The 16,343-nt window shown below is 36.8% G+C and overlaps 2 protein-coding genes across 3 annotated transcripts in view; one reads left to right on the top strand and one right to left on the bottom strand.

Annotated features, from left to right (window-relative positions):
• Positions 1-16,343, bottom strand: part of LOC122733853 (immunoglobulin lambda-1 light chain-like) — a 773,472-nt gene that overhangs the window by 255,903 nt on the left and 501,226 nt on the right. The window lies entirely within an intron of this gene.
• The window catches only part of LOC122736557 (vomeronasal type-2 receptor 26-like), a 33,618-nt gene that overhangs the window by 1,715 nt on the left and 15,560 nt on the right, over positions 1-16,343 (top strand). Inside the window, exon 4 of the mRNA XM_043978874.1 lies at positions 2,090-2,381. Coding sequence (XP_043834809.1) covers positions 2,090-2,381 — 292 coding nt within the window. The remainder of the gene's footprint in view (positions 1-2,089; positions 2,382-16,343) is intronic.

Here is a 16,343-nt window from a genome sequence, read left to right as displayed (position 1 = left end):
GTCTAAAAACAAGTGAGTGCTAACTTTTAGCTAGCCATGGCACTAGTGATGATATTGTATTTCTTTCCCCCCACCCCACCCAATGAATGTTAAATATCCTGTTATGTCTTCTTCTCTCATGTGTGTAGGAATTTAACATTTTCCTCTTTTCTTCTTGGCACTCATTACATGTTCATGATAGTCAGAGCTGTCTAACCCAGGAAGCCCAAAGAAAGCTGACTAGATCACCCTGGGACAGAGTCTAAAACTGAGGGCTCAGGAGATCTGAGTTTATTGGGAAGAGAGTACTTCAAGTACTGAGTGAGATTTTAAATTGCCTTTGTGGAACGTTTGTTGTTGTTCAGTGATGTCTGGAGAATTCTGATCCTCTCTAGGTGACATGTCAGAGGCTTGTTTTGGTTTCTCTAGGTCAGTTTTGTTGAAGTGGAGGTGCCCAAGGCAAGTGATATTGTATTCCTGTTTTGGGACTTTGAGGAGCTATAGTGGCATTTGTGCTGCTGACCACACTTTTGTGCTCTCTCTATTCACTTTAGAAAAACTCTGTTGTACGCAGCAGCCACTCTTTGTCTAGAAATGCAACACTCACACACAGGCCCCTCTAAGTCTGCACTGTAGAAATGGGATTCAGACTAAAGTGCACTAAATCCTGAAAAATATCCCTTTGTGATAGCTGAGGAGTAACAGGTTGGCAACTCACCCTGTGAAAGATAGACTATGAAATTCATGGGACAGTTCTTTGGCTATAGTTTCCTATAACCAAGTGTGTCTGTGTTTCTATTTTATATTTTCTGTCATTTTGTAAATCTTTCTCATTTATTTCAATTCCCTTTACACCTTCCTTTCCTCTAATGAGAAACAAGTATTTATGTCTATTTTTTCTAAAGGATAAAATCATTTTAGTCATTTAATATTTCCATATGCTGTTGTTGCTTTCCTTTTCTTTTCTATTTACCAACAAGACAGAATTAGTGTTTTGACTTAGAGGTAAAAGAAGATTCTCCCCTCCCTTGGTGAAACTTTAAACAAAAAAGCTGTATTTAAAGGGCCCTTTAAATCTCTATGAAGTCTTTGAATTTGGTCTTGAGAATAGCACTCCTTGCTGTGGGTAGGGGCTATCCTTCTGTTTTCCCTGATTCTAATTCAATGGAAAATGAATGAAGGAGGGAATGGAAACAGGTTCTTAATTTCTCAGAAGACTTCTCAAGGCAGGAATAAAAATTGTGGGGAATGTATCACCTTAATTGAGGTAGCCAGGTGCTGGTATTCTATCCTGCTTATCTTCTGTCTCCATTAAAACAAGTACAGTTTGTCTAAGATGTTGTAACTTCTGTAGGAATCTTCCTGGGCTGCAAATACCTTTAAAACATTGCTAAGAATAAGTGATATATGTGTTCTTTGCTATTGGCTTCCTGGTTAAAGACCTGGTACAAAATTGTAATCTTTGAAATCACTTGGTTTTCTAGTCTTCTCATCTCAATTCTTGTGTAGTCAGGAAGGCAGTGTTGATGGAGAGAAGGCCAATTTATAACTTTCCCTTTCATTGGAGATATCCTATAGCATCTGAGGAAAATACTGGGGGCCTAAATATGCAGTATCTCCTGTTCCCACATTTGTGTAAGGCTGTTTGTTTAATCTCCTCCTCTTGGAACAACCTCTTCCCCAAATACTCATAAATCAAAATCATACTAAGTTTCATGGGGGCATGGAGGCTTCCCTTATTTATTTAACAAGATGGGGCCTCCCTCTGCTTACCTTTCTTAGATCCCAGTGCCATTCAGCTTCAACAGATGGACTGCCCCCTTGTATTACAGTTATTGGTTTATCTATTCCCTCTCTCTCTCTCTCTCTCTCTCTCTCTCTCTCTCTCTCTCTCTCTCTCTCTGTATAAATACAATCAGAAGGGAAGCATATAGGAATAAGTTACATGGGGAATGGTATTTTAATACCAATGAAATGACCTGAAAAACCATTGGAGTCCTTATTTTTAACTCAAGTGACTGGGGGATTCATCCTTCTGAAATTTATTCTCTTTGAAGGCTTTCATAATGTTCTATGACACTTACTCCCCCCTTCCCCTGGCACCCCACAGGTGGCTGCACAAAAATTACCAACAAACACTGGCCCTAGTATTTGCTATAGAGGAGATAAACAGGGATCCCAGTCTGTTGCCCAACATTTCCCTGGGATTCCACCTCTACAACACATACCACAGTGATGAGAGAACCTTGGAGAGCTCCCTACAGTGGCTGTCTGGGCTGGGCCAGTTCATTCCCAACTTCAGATGTAAGGAACAGGACAAGTCTATGGCTGTTATTGGAGGAGCCACATCAGCTCTCTCTTTCCAGATGGGGACATTGCTGGACCTCTACAAGTTTCCACAGGTGAGTGTTATTTATATTTTTTATGCCTTTATCCACCAAAATTAAATTTATAAGTATAAGAGTAATACTATGACAACAACAATATGTAGTGTTTATGGAGTACTTTAAGATTTGAAAAGCACTTTACACATGTATTTCTTTTGATGATCAAAACAAAATGATAAGGGAGGTATAATTGTTATGCCTATATTAAATGGAAGGATACTAAGACTGGAAAAAGTTAAATTGCTTTTCTCAGATTATGAAGCTAATAAGTGTCTGTGGCAAGATTTGGGCTCAGGTCTCCTTGACCATACTTGAACTCTCTAACCACTGCATCATGCAGCTGACTCAATCATCAGAGAAGATGATGCTGGAACATCACCCAGGTTGTAAGGCAAGAGTGGAATTAGAGTCATTGAGCTTCCAACCCATGAAAGGCTCTCCTGGAAAGGATGTTCAGGAAACCTGGATATACTTGTCCATTACCAAGACCAGGTCATCAAATATTATAGAAGTTAAAATGTTTACTCAATGGTACTCAATTCACTGCTTCAAGATTTGGGACTAGAACTTACATACCCAGACTTCCAGATGATCATCCAGTCCATTATATCTCACTCTATGTGTATTACCTTTTAAAATCAGTCAATTTATGTTAGTCCTCCGTGTTTTGATTTGTTTTTTGAATAGTATGTTATTTTTCAAAAGTACGAGATTTGCGTGGAAGGTGCACGTTTTGGAGAGAAAAATTATGATGAGTTATGGTAAGGTATGGTGAGAGCACCATAAGTATGATAAGTTATATGTACCATATTCCCATATAGAAATGTCTACATTCATAAGTTTATTCAGTCACATTTCTCTTTTATTTTGCCTTTTTCTTATTTATTTAATGCTTGTATTGGAAAGTCAAATTTTCTATTCATCTCTGATCTTTTCAGCAGGAATTCTAAAAAATCTTTTATCATTAAATAACAACTTTTTTCTTCATGTAGGATTAGGCAAAATTTTGTTGCTTAGGTTATTCTTGGTTGTAATCCTTGTGTTCTTTGCCTTCTGCAATACCATATTCCATTCCATTCTAATGTAGTAGCTGCTAAATCTTATGTTATCCTTAATGTGGTTCAAGGATATTTGTATGGTTTCTCACTAGGTGCTTGAAGTATTTTCTCTTTGACCTTTGCAATGTGGAATTTGGCTATAATATTTCTGGGACATTTTACTTTAGGGTCTCTCGGGGTGAGCAGTGGATTCTTTCAATCCCTATTTTCCCCTCTTGTTCTAGGATTTGGGGAAATTTTTCCTTTATGATTTCTTGAAATTTTAAGTCTAAACTCTTTCCTTGATCATAGCTTTCAGGCAGTCTGATAGTTCTTAAGGTATCCCTTCTTAATTTATTTTATAAATCAGTAGTTTTTTTTTTCCTGATGAGATAGTTCACATTTTCTATTATTTTTTTTTCATTTATTTGACCTTGTTATCTTTTATCTTGATGGCTCAAGGAGTCATTTACTTGAACTTGCCCAATTCAATTTTTAAGGAATTATTTTCTTCAGTAATTTTTTAACATTTATTTATGTTTGGCCAATTGTGTTTTTAGGGGATATTTTATCAAATTATTGTCTTTTTCTAATCTTCCCTCACTCTCACTATCTCAAATTTTCCTCTACCACTTTTTTCCTTAAAAGTATTTTATTATTTTCCAGTTACATGTAGAAAAATTTGCAACATTTGTTTTTATAAGATTTCTAGTTTCAATTTTTTCTCCCTGCCTTCCTTCCTCCCTCCTCCCCAAGACAGCTAGGAATCTGATATAAGTTATATATGTACAATCTCATTAAACATTCCTGCATTAGTCATGCTGTGCATGAAGAATCAGAACAAAAAGGAAAAACAAAAAACAAAAAAAGAGATAGTATGGTTCAAACTGCATCTAGATTCCATAGTTCTTTTTTTCCCCTGGATTTGGAGAGCATTTTCCATCACGAGTCCTTTGAAACTATCTTCAACCATTATATTTCCAAGAGGAGTCAAGTCCATCAAACTTGATCAGCACACAATGTTGTTGATACTGTGTACAATGTTCTTCTGGTTCTGCTCATCTCACTCATCATCAGTTCATGCAAGTCCTTCCAGCTTTCTCTGAACTCCTCCTGCTCATTGTTTCTTACAGCACAATAGAATCCCATTACATTCATATACCACAACTCATTCAGCCATTCCTCAATTGAAGGGCATCCCCTCAATTTCCAATTCCTTGCCACCACATAAAGAGTAGCTATAAATATTTTTGTACATGTGGGTCCTTTTCCCATTTTTATTATCTCTTTGGGAAAAGACCTAGTAGTGGTATTGCTGGTTCAAAGGTTATGCACAGCTTTATAGCCCTTTGGGCATAATTCCAAATTGCCCTCCAGAATGGTTGGATCAGTTCACAGTTCCACCAACAGTGCATTACTGTTCCAATTTTTCAACAGCTTCTTCAACATTTATTATTTTCCTTTTTTGTCATTTTAGCCAATCTGATAGGTGTCAGGTGGTACCTCAGAGTTGTTTTAATTTGCATTTCTCTAATCAATAGTGATTTAGAGCATTTTTTCATATGGGAATAGATAGCTTTGGTTTCTTCATTAGAAAACTGCCTGTTCATATCCTTTGACTATTTCTCAATTGGTGAATGATGTGAATTCTTATAAATTTGATTTAGTTCCTGATATATTTTAGAAATGAGGTCTTTGTCAGAGACACTGGCTATAAAAATTGTTTCCCAGTTTTCTGTCTCCATTCTAATTTTGGATGCATTGCTTCTGTTTGTAAAAAACCTTTTTAATTTAATGTAATCAAAATCATCCATTTTGCATTTCATAATATTCTCTATCTCTTGTTTGGTCATAAACTGTTCTCCTTTCCAAAGATCTGAAAGGTAGACTATTCCTTCCTCTCCTAATTTAACTATGGCATCACCTTTTATGTCTAAATCATGTACCAATTTTGACCTTATCTTTGTATAAGGTATAAGATGTTGGTCTATGTCTAATTGCCATAGTATCCTTCAGTATTGCCATACTATCCTTCAGTTTTCCCAGAAGTTTTTTTTTCAAATACTGAGTTCTTATCCCAGAAGCTGGAGTCTTTGGGTTTATCAAACAGTACATTACTAAAGCCATTTATTACTGTGTCTCCTGTGCCTAACCTATTTCATTGATCCACCACTCTATTTCTTAGACAATACCAAATATTTTTGATGACTGCCACTTTATAGTAAAGCTTCACATTTGGTACAGCTACCCCACCTTCCTGTGAATTTTAAAAATAAGTTCCCTTTATATTCTTGACTTTTTTCCAGATGAATATTATTATTTTTTTAACTCTACAAAATAATTTTTAGATAGTCTGATTGGTATGGCACTGAATAAGCAAATTATTTTTGGTAGAATTGTCATTTTTACTATATTAGCTTAGCCTATCCATGAGCACTTGATATCCTTCCAATTATTTAGGTCTGATTTGATTTGTGTGAAAAGTGTTTTTTAATTGTGTTCATAGAGTTCCTGGGTGTGTCTTAGCAAGTAGACTCCCAAGTATTTTATATTGTCTATCATTACTTTAAATGGAATTTCTCTTTCTATTTCTTGCTGCTGGACTTTGTTGGTCATGTATAGAAATGCTGATGATTTGTGTGGATTTATTTTATATCCTGCTACTTTGCTAAATTTGCTAATTGTTTCTAGCAGTTTTTTAGTTGATTCTTTAGGATTCTCTAAGAATACCATCATATCATCTGCAAAGAGTCATAGTTTTGTTTCCTCCTTGCCTATTCTAATTCCTTTAATTCCTTTTTCTTCTCTGATTGCTAAAGCTAACATTTCTAGTACAATATTAGATAATAGAGGTGATAATGGACATCCCTGTTTCACCCCTGATCTTATTGGGAAGGCCTTTAACTTATTTCCATTACATATAATGTTTGCTGATGGTTTGAGGTAGATGCTGCTTATTATTTTAAGGAAAGCTCCACCTATTTCTATGCTCTCTCGTGTTTTTATCAGGAATGGGTGCTATATTTTATCAAAAGGTTTCTCTGCATGTATTTAGATAATCATATGATTTTGGTTAATTTTCTTATTGGTGTGGTTGATTATGTTGATAGTTTTCCTAAAGTTGAATCAGCCCTGCATTCCTGGTATAAATCCCACCTGTTCATAATGTATTTTGCTGGTGATCACTTGCTGTAATCTCCTTGCTAATATCTTATTTAAAATTTTAGCATCAATATTCATTAGGGAAATTGGTCTGTAATTTTCTTTCTCTTTTTTGGCTCTGCCTGGTTTAGGTATCGACACCATATTTGTCTCATGAAAGGGATTTGTTAGAACTACTTCAACTATTTTCCCAAAGAATTTGTATAGAATTGGAATTAATTGTTCTTTAAATGTTTAGTAGAATTCACTTGTGGGGCAGCTAGATGGCGCAGTGGATAGAGCACTGGCCCTGGATTCAGGAATACTTGAGTTCAAATCCGGCCCCAGACAATTAACACTAACTAGCTGTGTGACCCTGGGCAAGTCACTTAACCCCAATTGCCCCGCCAAAAAAAAAAAAAAAAGAATTCACTTGTAAACCCATCTGTCCCTGGAGATTTTTCTTAGAGAGTTCATTAATGGCTCATTCAATTTCTTTTTCTAATATAGGCTTATTTAAGGATTTTATTTCCTCTTCAGTTAACCTGGGTAATTTGTATTGTTGTAAATATTCATCCATTTCATTTAGATTGCCAAATTTATTGGCATACAGTTGGGCAAAATAGTTCCTCATTATTGCTTTAATTTCCACTTCATTAGTGGTGAAATCACCCCTTTCATTTTTGATACTGGTAATTTGGTTTTCTTCTTTCTTTTTTTAAATCAAATTAACCTAAGGTTTACCTATTTTATTGTTTTTTTCATAAAACCAACTCTTAGATTTATTGATTAATTCTATAGTTTTCTTGCTTTCAATTTTATTAATTTGTCCTTTGATTTTCAGGATTTCCAATTTAGTATTTAATTGGGTATTTTTAATTTGTTCTTTTTCTAGGTTTTTAAGTATAATGCCCAATTCATTGATCACTTTCTCTCTTTTTTTTCATGTAAGCATTTAGAGATATAAAATTTCCCCTAAGCACTGCTTTGGCTGCCTCCCATAGAATTCTGGTATGTTATCTCATTATTGTCATTCTCATGGATGAAGTTATTGATTGTTTCTATGATTTGTTGTTTGACCTACTCATTCATTAGAATGAAATTATTTAGCTTCCATTAATTTTCAGACTACCTTTCCATGGCTCTTTATTACATGTAATTTTTATTGCATCATGATCTACCTTTCTACATTTGACCATGAGGTTTTTGTGCCCTAATACATGGTCAATTTTTGAATATGTACCATGTACCACAGAAAAAGGTATATTCCTTTCTATCCACATTCAGTTTTCTACAGACATCTATCATATTTAACTTTTCTTACATTCTATTCACCTCTTTAACTTCTTTCTTATTTATTTTGTGTCCAGAGTTATCTAATTCTGAGAGGGGAAGATTCAGATCCCCCACTAGCATAGTTGTGCTGTCTATTTCCTCTTTTAGCTCATTTAACTTGTCCTCTAAGAATTTGGATGCTATACCACTTGGCACACACATATTTAGTATTGATACTACTTCAATATCTATGTACTTTTTAGCAAGATGTAGTTTCCTTCCTTATCTCTTTTAATTAGATCTTTTTTTGCCTTTTCTTTGTCTGAGATAAGGATTGCTACCCCTGCCTTTTTACTTCAGCTGAAGCATAATATATTCTGCTCCAACCTTTTACCTTTACTCTGTGTATATCTCTCTGCTTCAAATGTGTTTCTTATAAACAACATATCATAGGATTCTTTTTTTTTAATCCACTGTGCTATTCACTTCCATTTTATGGCAGAGTTCATCTGATTCACAATCACAATTATTATTACTAAATGTCTATTTCCCTCTATCCTATTTTCCCCCTTTTACTTTTTCACCTTTCTTTTCACCCTGTTCCTTCTCACCAATGTTTTGCTTCTTACCCCTGCCTCCCCCAATCTGCCCACACTTTTATCAGCCCTTCTCCCTTTTCTTTACCCTTTTCTCTCCTGCTTCTGCCCTCCTATCACCCCCCTTTGCCCCTTACCCTTCTACTTCCCTAAAGAATAAGCTAGGGATGCTAGGTGGCACAGTGGATAAAGCACTGGCCCTGGATTCACAAGGACCTGAGTTCAAATCCAACCTTAAACACTACACATTTTCTAGCTGTGTGACCCTGGGCAAGTCACTTAACCCTCATTACCCCACAAAACCAAACCAAAACAAAAAAGAATAAGCTAAATTTCTTTATCCAAATGAATGTATATGTTATTCCCTCTTTGAATTGAATCTAATGAGAATAAGGTTGAAACCATGTTCACCCCTCCCTTCTTTCTCTCTATTGTAATGGGGTTTTTGCACCTCTTCATATGATGGAATTAATTCCATTCCACCTCTCCTTTCCTCTCCTCCCCATAAACATTTTAACCCCTTAATTTTCTTTATATCATCACATCGACAAAAATTTATATTTATACCCTCTGTGTATAATCCTTCTGTCTGCCCAAATACATATACAGTTCTCAAGAGTTATAAGTATTATTTTCCCATGTAGGGATGTAAACAGTTTAACCTTATTGAGTAACTTTTTCCCCATTTACCTTTTTAAATTTCTCTTGAGTCTTGTATGTTAAGATTGAATTTTCTATTAATTTCTGGTCTTTTCATCAGGAAACCTTGAAAGTCCCCAATTTCATTGAATATCCATCTTTCCCCCTGAAAGTGAATGATCAGTTTTGCTGGGTAGTAGATTCTTGGATGCAATCCAAGCTCCTTTGCATTCCAGAATATCATATTCCAAGCCTTGCAATCCTTTAATTTTGAAGCTGCCAGGTATTGTGAAAGCCTGACTGTGGATCCATGATATTTAAATTGCTTCTTTCTGGCTGCTTGGAGTATTTTCTTCTTCAACTGATAAGTCTAGAATTGGGGTACAATATTCCTTGGAGTTTTCCTTTTGGGGTCTCTTTCAGGAGGTGAACCGTGGATTCTTTCAATGATGATTTTTATCCTCTGATTCTATAATATCAGGGCAATTCTCCTCGATATTTTTCTGGAATATGGTGTCTAGACTCTTTTTCTGATCATGGCTTTTAGGCAGTCTAATGATTCTCAGATTGTCTCTCCTGGATCTGTTTTCCAGGTCAGTTGTCTTTTCAATTAGGTATTTCAGATTTTCTTCCATTTTTTTCATTCTTTTGATTCTGTTTGACTGATTCCTAGTATCTCATGGAATCATTAGATTCCAACTGTCCGATTCAAATTTTTAAGGCATTGTTTTCTTCAGTGAGATTATGTGCTTTTTTCCCATTTGGCCAAATGAATTTCTTAAGGAATTGTTTTCTTCAGTCAATCTTTGTGCTTCCTTTTCCAAGCTACTGATTCTTTTTTCATAATTTTCTTGTGTTGCTTTCATTTCTCTCCCCCTTTTTTCTTCAACCTCTCTCAATTGATTTTTAAAATCCTTTTTGAGTTCTTCCAAGAAGGCTTTTTGGTCTTCAGACCAATTCATCTTCCCTCTTGAAGCTTCACATGTAAGCAATTTGAAAGTATTGTCCTCATCTGAGTTTGTGTTTAGCTCTTCCCTGTTGACACACTAGGTCTCGATGATAAGAGCTCTTTTCTGTTTCTTACTCATATTGCAGCTTATTTTTTTTAAAGTTGAGGTCTGCTCCTGGGGCTCAAGGGTCACTGTTTCAAGCTTCTTGTGCTGGGGGATAGGGGCTGTGTCACTGGCTTTTTACTCTGCGGCCTCTGAGGCTTGTGGATTTTTCACCACCCTGGACTTTCTCCCTGCACTTTCTCTGGTGTGCTTTGACAGCTAGGCTTGGTCGTGCCTGTCCTATGGGTGGTCCTCTATTTGGCAGCCTGCCTTCTCATCTGGTGCTGTTGCCTTCTCAACTGGTGCTGTTGGGTCTTACTAGTGATCTGCTGCACCACCAGCTTGCTGAGTCAGGATCAAGTGGCCTCAGTTGCTCAGCTATGGCCTAGAGCTTCCTGCTGACTTGGCCCAACTCCCTTGACACTGCAATGTGCTGCATCTCCCTTTTGCCTGAGTGAGACCAACCTTTCCTGAAGTTTTCTAAATTAACTCATGTTGGAAGACTGTGTCTCTCTGTCTTTTTATAGGTTCTGTAGTTTCAGAATACGTTTAGAGATTTTATTTAATGGTTTTTTTTGAGGGAACTGAAGGAGAGCTCAGGCAACTTGCTGCCTTCACTCTGCCATCTTGGCTGCACCCTCCTCTATTACTTTTATTTGAGACTGAACATAATTTCTTGGATTTCCAGGAATTCTTGTTTGACTTCTATTCAATTGAAGGATTTTCATTCTTTTAGATTTTTCTTGTAGCTGATTTTTTTTTTGCAGGGCAATGAGGGTTAAGTGACTTGCCCAGGGTCACACATCCAGTAAGTGTCAAGTGTCTGAGGCCAGATTCGAAATCAGGTACTCCTGGATCCTCTGCTGATGCTTTATGCATGGGACCACCTGGTTGCCCTTTCTTGTAGCCAATTTCACTTCATTTTCATCTTCTGACTTTGTGCCTTAACCTTCCTTGTTACCATAATAGATTTTTGTGGCTTTTCAAGCCTGTTTCTTGACTTTGATTTTTATGTTAAACTTAGGATATTTTTATGGAGTGGGGTTGCAACACTGTAACAAGCTTTGTAGTTCAAGGGAATTTGAAAGTTTGAGTGCATCCCAGATAGAGTGATAACTAGGTCTCTGTTCTCTTGGTGGAGAAAATTATACTGTTCCTCTGGGCAATGGCTCCCACTGAATTACAATTACTACTACTCCTCAGGGACTCTGCTTCCTTAAGAACAGAAGCAGTTCCTTCCAACTTTAAACTTTGACCCAGAATTGAGTATAGGCAGTAGAATTCCCAAATACTGTCTACTATTGTATTGAGTGCTGGCATCTTTCCCCTATATTCTCCTCCTGACCAGTTGCCTGATGCACTTACTATCTCTAGCTTGAAAGCTGTCATAGATCCTGCTGCTACTATTTTTACCACCAAAACCACCACTGGTGTTGTATCCACAAGACAACCAAGCCAGACACAAGCCCTGTGTCACAGACTTCTTCTTCTGAGTTCTTTGGTTGTCTTGGGCTTGTGGAATTTCTCATCCTGACATTTATTTGCTTCTCTTTCTCCAGAATTTGATTTGAGCTATTCTTTTTAAGCTGGTTACCTGGAATCAGCTGTCTTCAATTCTGAAAACATCCACTTTGTCCTTTGAATTCCCTTACAAATTAAAGGTGATGTAAGTCATGAGAATGTTCTTAAAACTCAATCTTATAATTCTTCTTACACTTAATACCATAAAATGGGAACATTCATTGAACCAGTAGATAAAAGGATTGAAATCTGAGATATTCCTTTAAGTTTTTTTTTAGTAAGTGTAACAGTATCTGCAGTGGTGGCAGCTAGGTGGTGCAGTGGATAAAGCACTGGCCGTGGACTCAGAAAGATCTGAGTTAAAATCCAGTATCAGACCCTTGAAACTTACTAGCTGTGTGACCCTGGGAAAGTCAATTAACCATCATTGTCCTACAAAAAACAAAACAAAATGAAAAATCCCAACATACAAACATAGTATCTGCTATTTCTAAGGGAAATCTTCAAATCATCTCAAACATAAGCATACAAGTTTTGTTGTTCCTCTGCCATTCAGTCATATCCTACAGTTTATGGATCCATTGGCCATAGCTTGCCAGGCCCTTGTATGCTCCCCTATCTCTCAAAGTCTATCTAAGTTCATAATTTTTGTTCCCATAATGCTATCTCATCTTCTCTCATCCTCTTTTCCTTTTCCATCCTAACATCAGAGTCTTCTCTTTTCACTTTGTGACCTTACAGTAAGTAGCATGAATTAATTTCTTTGAGTATAAACTGACTTGATCATCTTGCTGTGCAAGGGTTTCTCAAGTCTTCTCCAGCATCAAAGTTTGATAACTTCAATTCTGCATCATCTACCTTGCCTTATGCTCCAGCTCTCACAGTCATTCATTGATACTGGAAAACGAAACATAACTTTTACTATACAAACCTTTGTTAGCAAGGTGATGTCACCGGTTTTTAGTATGCTGTCCATAATTGCATTAGCTTTCCTTCCAAGGAGCAAGCATCTTTTATTCTCATGGCTACAGTTTCCATTTGCAGTGACCTTTGAGCCAAAAGTATAAAATCTAACACATCTTCCATTTCTTCTCACTCTCTTTGTCAGGAAGGTATGGGACCTGTTGCCATGATGTTCAGTTTTTTATTTTAATTTTCAAGCCAGCTTTTTTAGTCTCCTTTTTTTCTGTCATCAAGAGACTCCTTAATTCCTCTTCACATTTGGCTATCTTAATCTCTCTACTTGTGTTAACTCCCTACCATTTTTGTCTTTTATCATGCCCATTTTTGTATGAAATGTTATCTTGATATTCCAAATTTTCTGAAGAGATCTTTTTCTTCTCATTCTATTGGGTTCTTTTTCTATTTATTTACATTGCTTATTTAAGAAAACCTTATCTCTCCTTGCTATTTTCTGGCATTCTGCATTGGGTTGGAGGTATATCTTTTTTTCTCCTTCTCCTTTCACTTTCTTTCCCTTTGTTTCAAAATTTATGTAAAAGTTTTCATTATTTGGCACAAGGGGATATGACCCAGAGAAGAAGTCTAAACTTCAACACCGGGGGAAGAGCAGATTTATGGCACATTCCTCAATCAGCCAAAGTAAAGACAATGCTTTTATAGGGGAATTGGGGGAGGCTTGAAGCTGAAAAGTTACAGCTGTTGGGGAGGGGGGTGCTTGACACATTCAGCAGCCTCAAGGTTATCATCACTACCTTGTCCTAGTCACATAACAAGAGCATCTGTGTTCCACTTAGACTCCTGTTATAAATTTCAAGGTGTTTAACTTTTTGGGTACCCATGACAAGTCCACTTCATTATCTGTTTGACTGACCCCTATCTGGTTAACTGTTTTGCTTTTCCAAGGGAAGAGTACTCTATAAGTGACCCCAGCAAGCTGATCAGCTGTATTATTTCTCATAGTCAGAGTGTCCTGCTCATGGTCATAGTGTCCCCTAACTGGACCCAGGCCTACTAGGTTGCCACTACAAATCCTAAAAGTAAAACGTCAAAAGTTTAGACAGATTGGCATGGAGAAGGGTTAAAAAGGCACCTGAAGAAGGGGAAGCATGAAGTAAGAGTCAAATAGTATGACTAGTGCAAGGAATTAGCCTAAAGTGAGACATCCTATCAGGGCAGCAGCATGTTAGCCTTGACCTACCTTTTAAAGCCCTTCAGAAACTTGCTACTTTTTACCTTTTCAGTCTTCTTGCTTCCTTTTCCCCTTGATATGCTCTGTGATCAAGTGACATTAGTCTCTTTGCTATCTCCTATTCATGAGAACTTATTGTCTGACTGAGCATTTTCTGTTTTTTTCATAACAAACCTTTATTTTATTTTCCCCAGTTACATGTAAAGCTAGTTTTCAACACTTATTTTCATAAGATTTAGAGTTCCGAATTTTTCTTCCTCCCTCCCTTTCCTCCCCCCTCCACAAAACAGCAATGAATCTGATATAGGTTATATATGTATAATCCACAAGGACTCTTTAAAAAAAATGTTTTTAGTCTGTGTTCAATCAATGTCAGTTCTTTCTCTGAAATTGTCTAGTATGCTTCATCATTTGCCCTTTGGTATTGTCTTGGATCATTGTATTGCTGAGAGTAGTTAAGTCATTCACAATTGCTCATAGAACATTACTGTTGTTGCTGTGCATAATGTCCTCCTGTTTCTGCTTACTTCACTTTACATCATTTCGTATGAGTCTTTCCAGGTTTTTCTGAAATCATCCTGCTTGTCATTACTTATAGAACAATCATATTCCATTAAAATCATATACCACTACTTGTTCAGTCATTACCCAATTGATGGATATGCCTTGGTTTCCAATTCTTAGCCATCACAAAAAGTTGCTATAAAGATTTTTTGCACAATTTTTTCCTTTTCCTCTTTTTCACAATAACTATTGTTGACTGTTTCCCTCCATTCCATTCCCTTCCCCATGACATTTACTCTATTATCTATCTTCTTTTACCCTATCCCTCCTCAAAAGGGATTTGCTTCTGACTGTCCCCTCCTCTGAACTGCCCTCCCTTCTTTTGACCCACCCTCCTTATGCCCTTCCTGTCCTATATTCCTGCAGGGTTAGATAGATAACTCCACCCAAATGAGTATGTATGTTATTCCCTCCTTGAGCCAATTCTGATGAGTGTTAGGTTCATTTACTGCCCAGCTTAAATAGATTACTCCATCCAGTTGGAGTTGTATATATTAATCCCTCCTTGAGCCAACTCTGAAAAGATTAAGGCCTTTGAGCCTATTCTGATGAGTGTAAAGTTCATTTACTGTACTCTCTCATCTCTCCCCCCACTCTAGAAGCCCTTTGTTGTTTCTTTCATGTGGAATTTCACCCCATTCTACCTCTCCCTTTACCCCTCACCCAGTGCATTCCTCTCACACATCAATTTTACCCTAAAGATATCATCATGGGGCAGCAAGGTGACACAGGGGACAAGGAATCCACTTGGGACCCAGGAAGACCCCAGCCCAAACTTGGCCTCAGGCACAAGACACTCACCCACTGTATGACCCCAGGCATGTCCACTCAACTGCACCAAACCCAGAAAAAGAGAAAAACAAAAAAATAAATACTTTGCAGATGTCACCCCTTCATAATCAATTACACTGTACTCAAGGTACATGAATCCCATGTCTTTTTGTTATAGCTTGTTGAAAATTAAATATGATTTTCATACCAATCCTCCTACAAGATAAACAGAACCAGAATTCACATGGACAGCTCAGAGAAGGTTATTTTTGCCTATCCTAACAGAAGTAGGTACCTCACAGAAAATCAGATCAGAGAATGGATAGGAAAACTAAGCACAGATTTATTTCACCCCAATAACAAACAAGCATGACATGCTGAGAACTGTACAAAAGGAAAGTTCTCAAATATCTTAATTTTTTCTGAGGCTATATAAGGTTTTTTTGTCTATTGGGTACAGAGTGTTGTTAGCTTCAATAATATGATATAGGAACAATTCCAGTTATAGCAAGTATGGAGGAAATACCCCAGCATCATGATAAGATTACAGGATTCTAAAAAAGGGTTTGGCAAGGATGAGGCCTCCCAGATGTTACCATAAGATAGGGACTTACTATCCTGAGGGAAAAGAAGTCACTAGGTAGAGACTAATCTACTCTCCATCTGAGTTCAGTTTGGAGTTCACTTGAAGGGCATTTTGTTCTTATGAATCCTATCAATCCAGGGTTTCATAAAACTCCTTTGGATAGTAAGGCAGTTCCATCAAATCTAGGTGATTCAAATATTCATTAACCATCTCACTTGAATCTAGATTATTAAATTTGGCATAACCAGCTTCTGCCTCCAACCAGAAATTTCAAAACAGAGACTTCTCATAGGTGATAGTTCTTCATATCTAGTCCAATCTAGATCCTAAATTTCCCTACTCCACTCTACTAATTTCTTACTAATACTTATTGTTTTCCACCTCCACATCAGGACACAGAAATGAAATCAACACTACCATTCATGGAAAGGACATGAGAATAGCTTGCTCCATGTCTCCACTCAGCAGCGCAATGAATTATTAAAACAAAATATTCCTTCCTCAGTAATACACTACTATATATCTTGTCTTCTCCAATATAAATATAAAATATTGGAAGAAAGACTAAACTGATTTATGTATTAATATCTCCAAGCTTAGGACAGTATTTGGATCATGATAAGCACTCAGTATTTTATTTTGT

The sequence above is a fragment of the Dromiciops gliroides genome, chromosome 1 (assembly GCF_019393635.1).
Source record: "Dromiciops gliroides isolate mDroGli1 chromosome 1, mDroGli1.pri, whole genome shotgun sequence".
Lineage (NCBI taxonomy): Eukaryota > Metazoa > Chordata > Mammalia > Microbiotheria > Microbiotheriidae > Dromiciops > Dromiciops gliroides.
The sequence above is the reverse complement of the archived record's forward strand: the minus strand, read 5'-3'. Positions and strand labels throughout refer to the sequence as shown.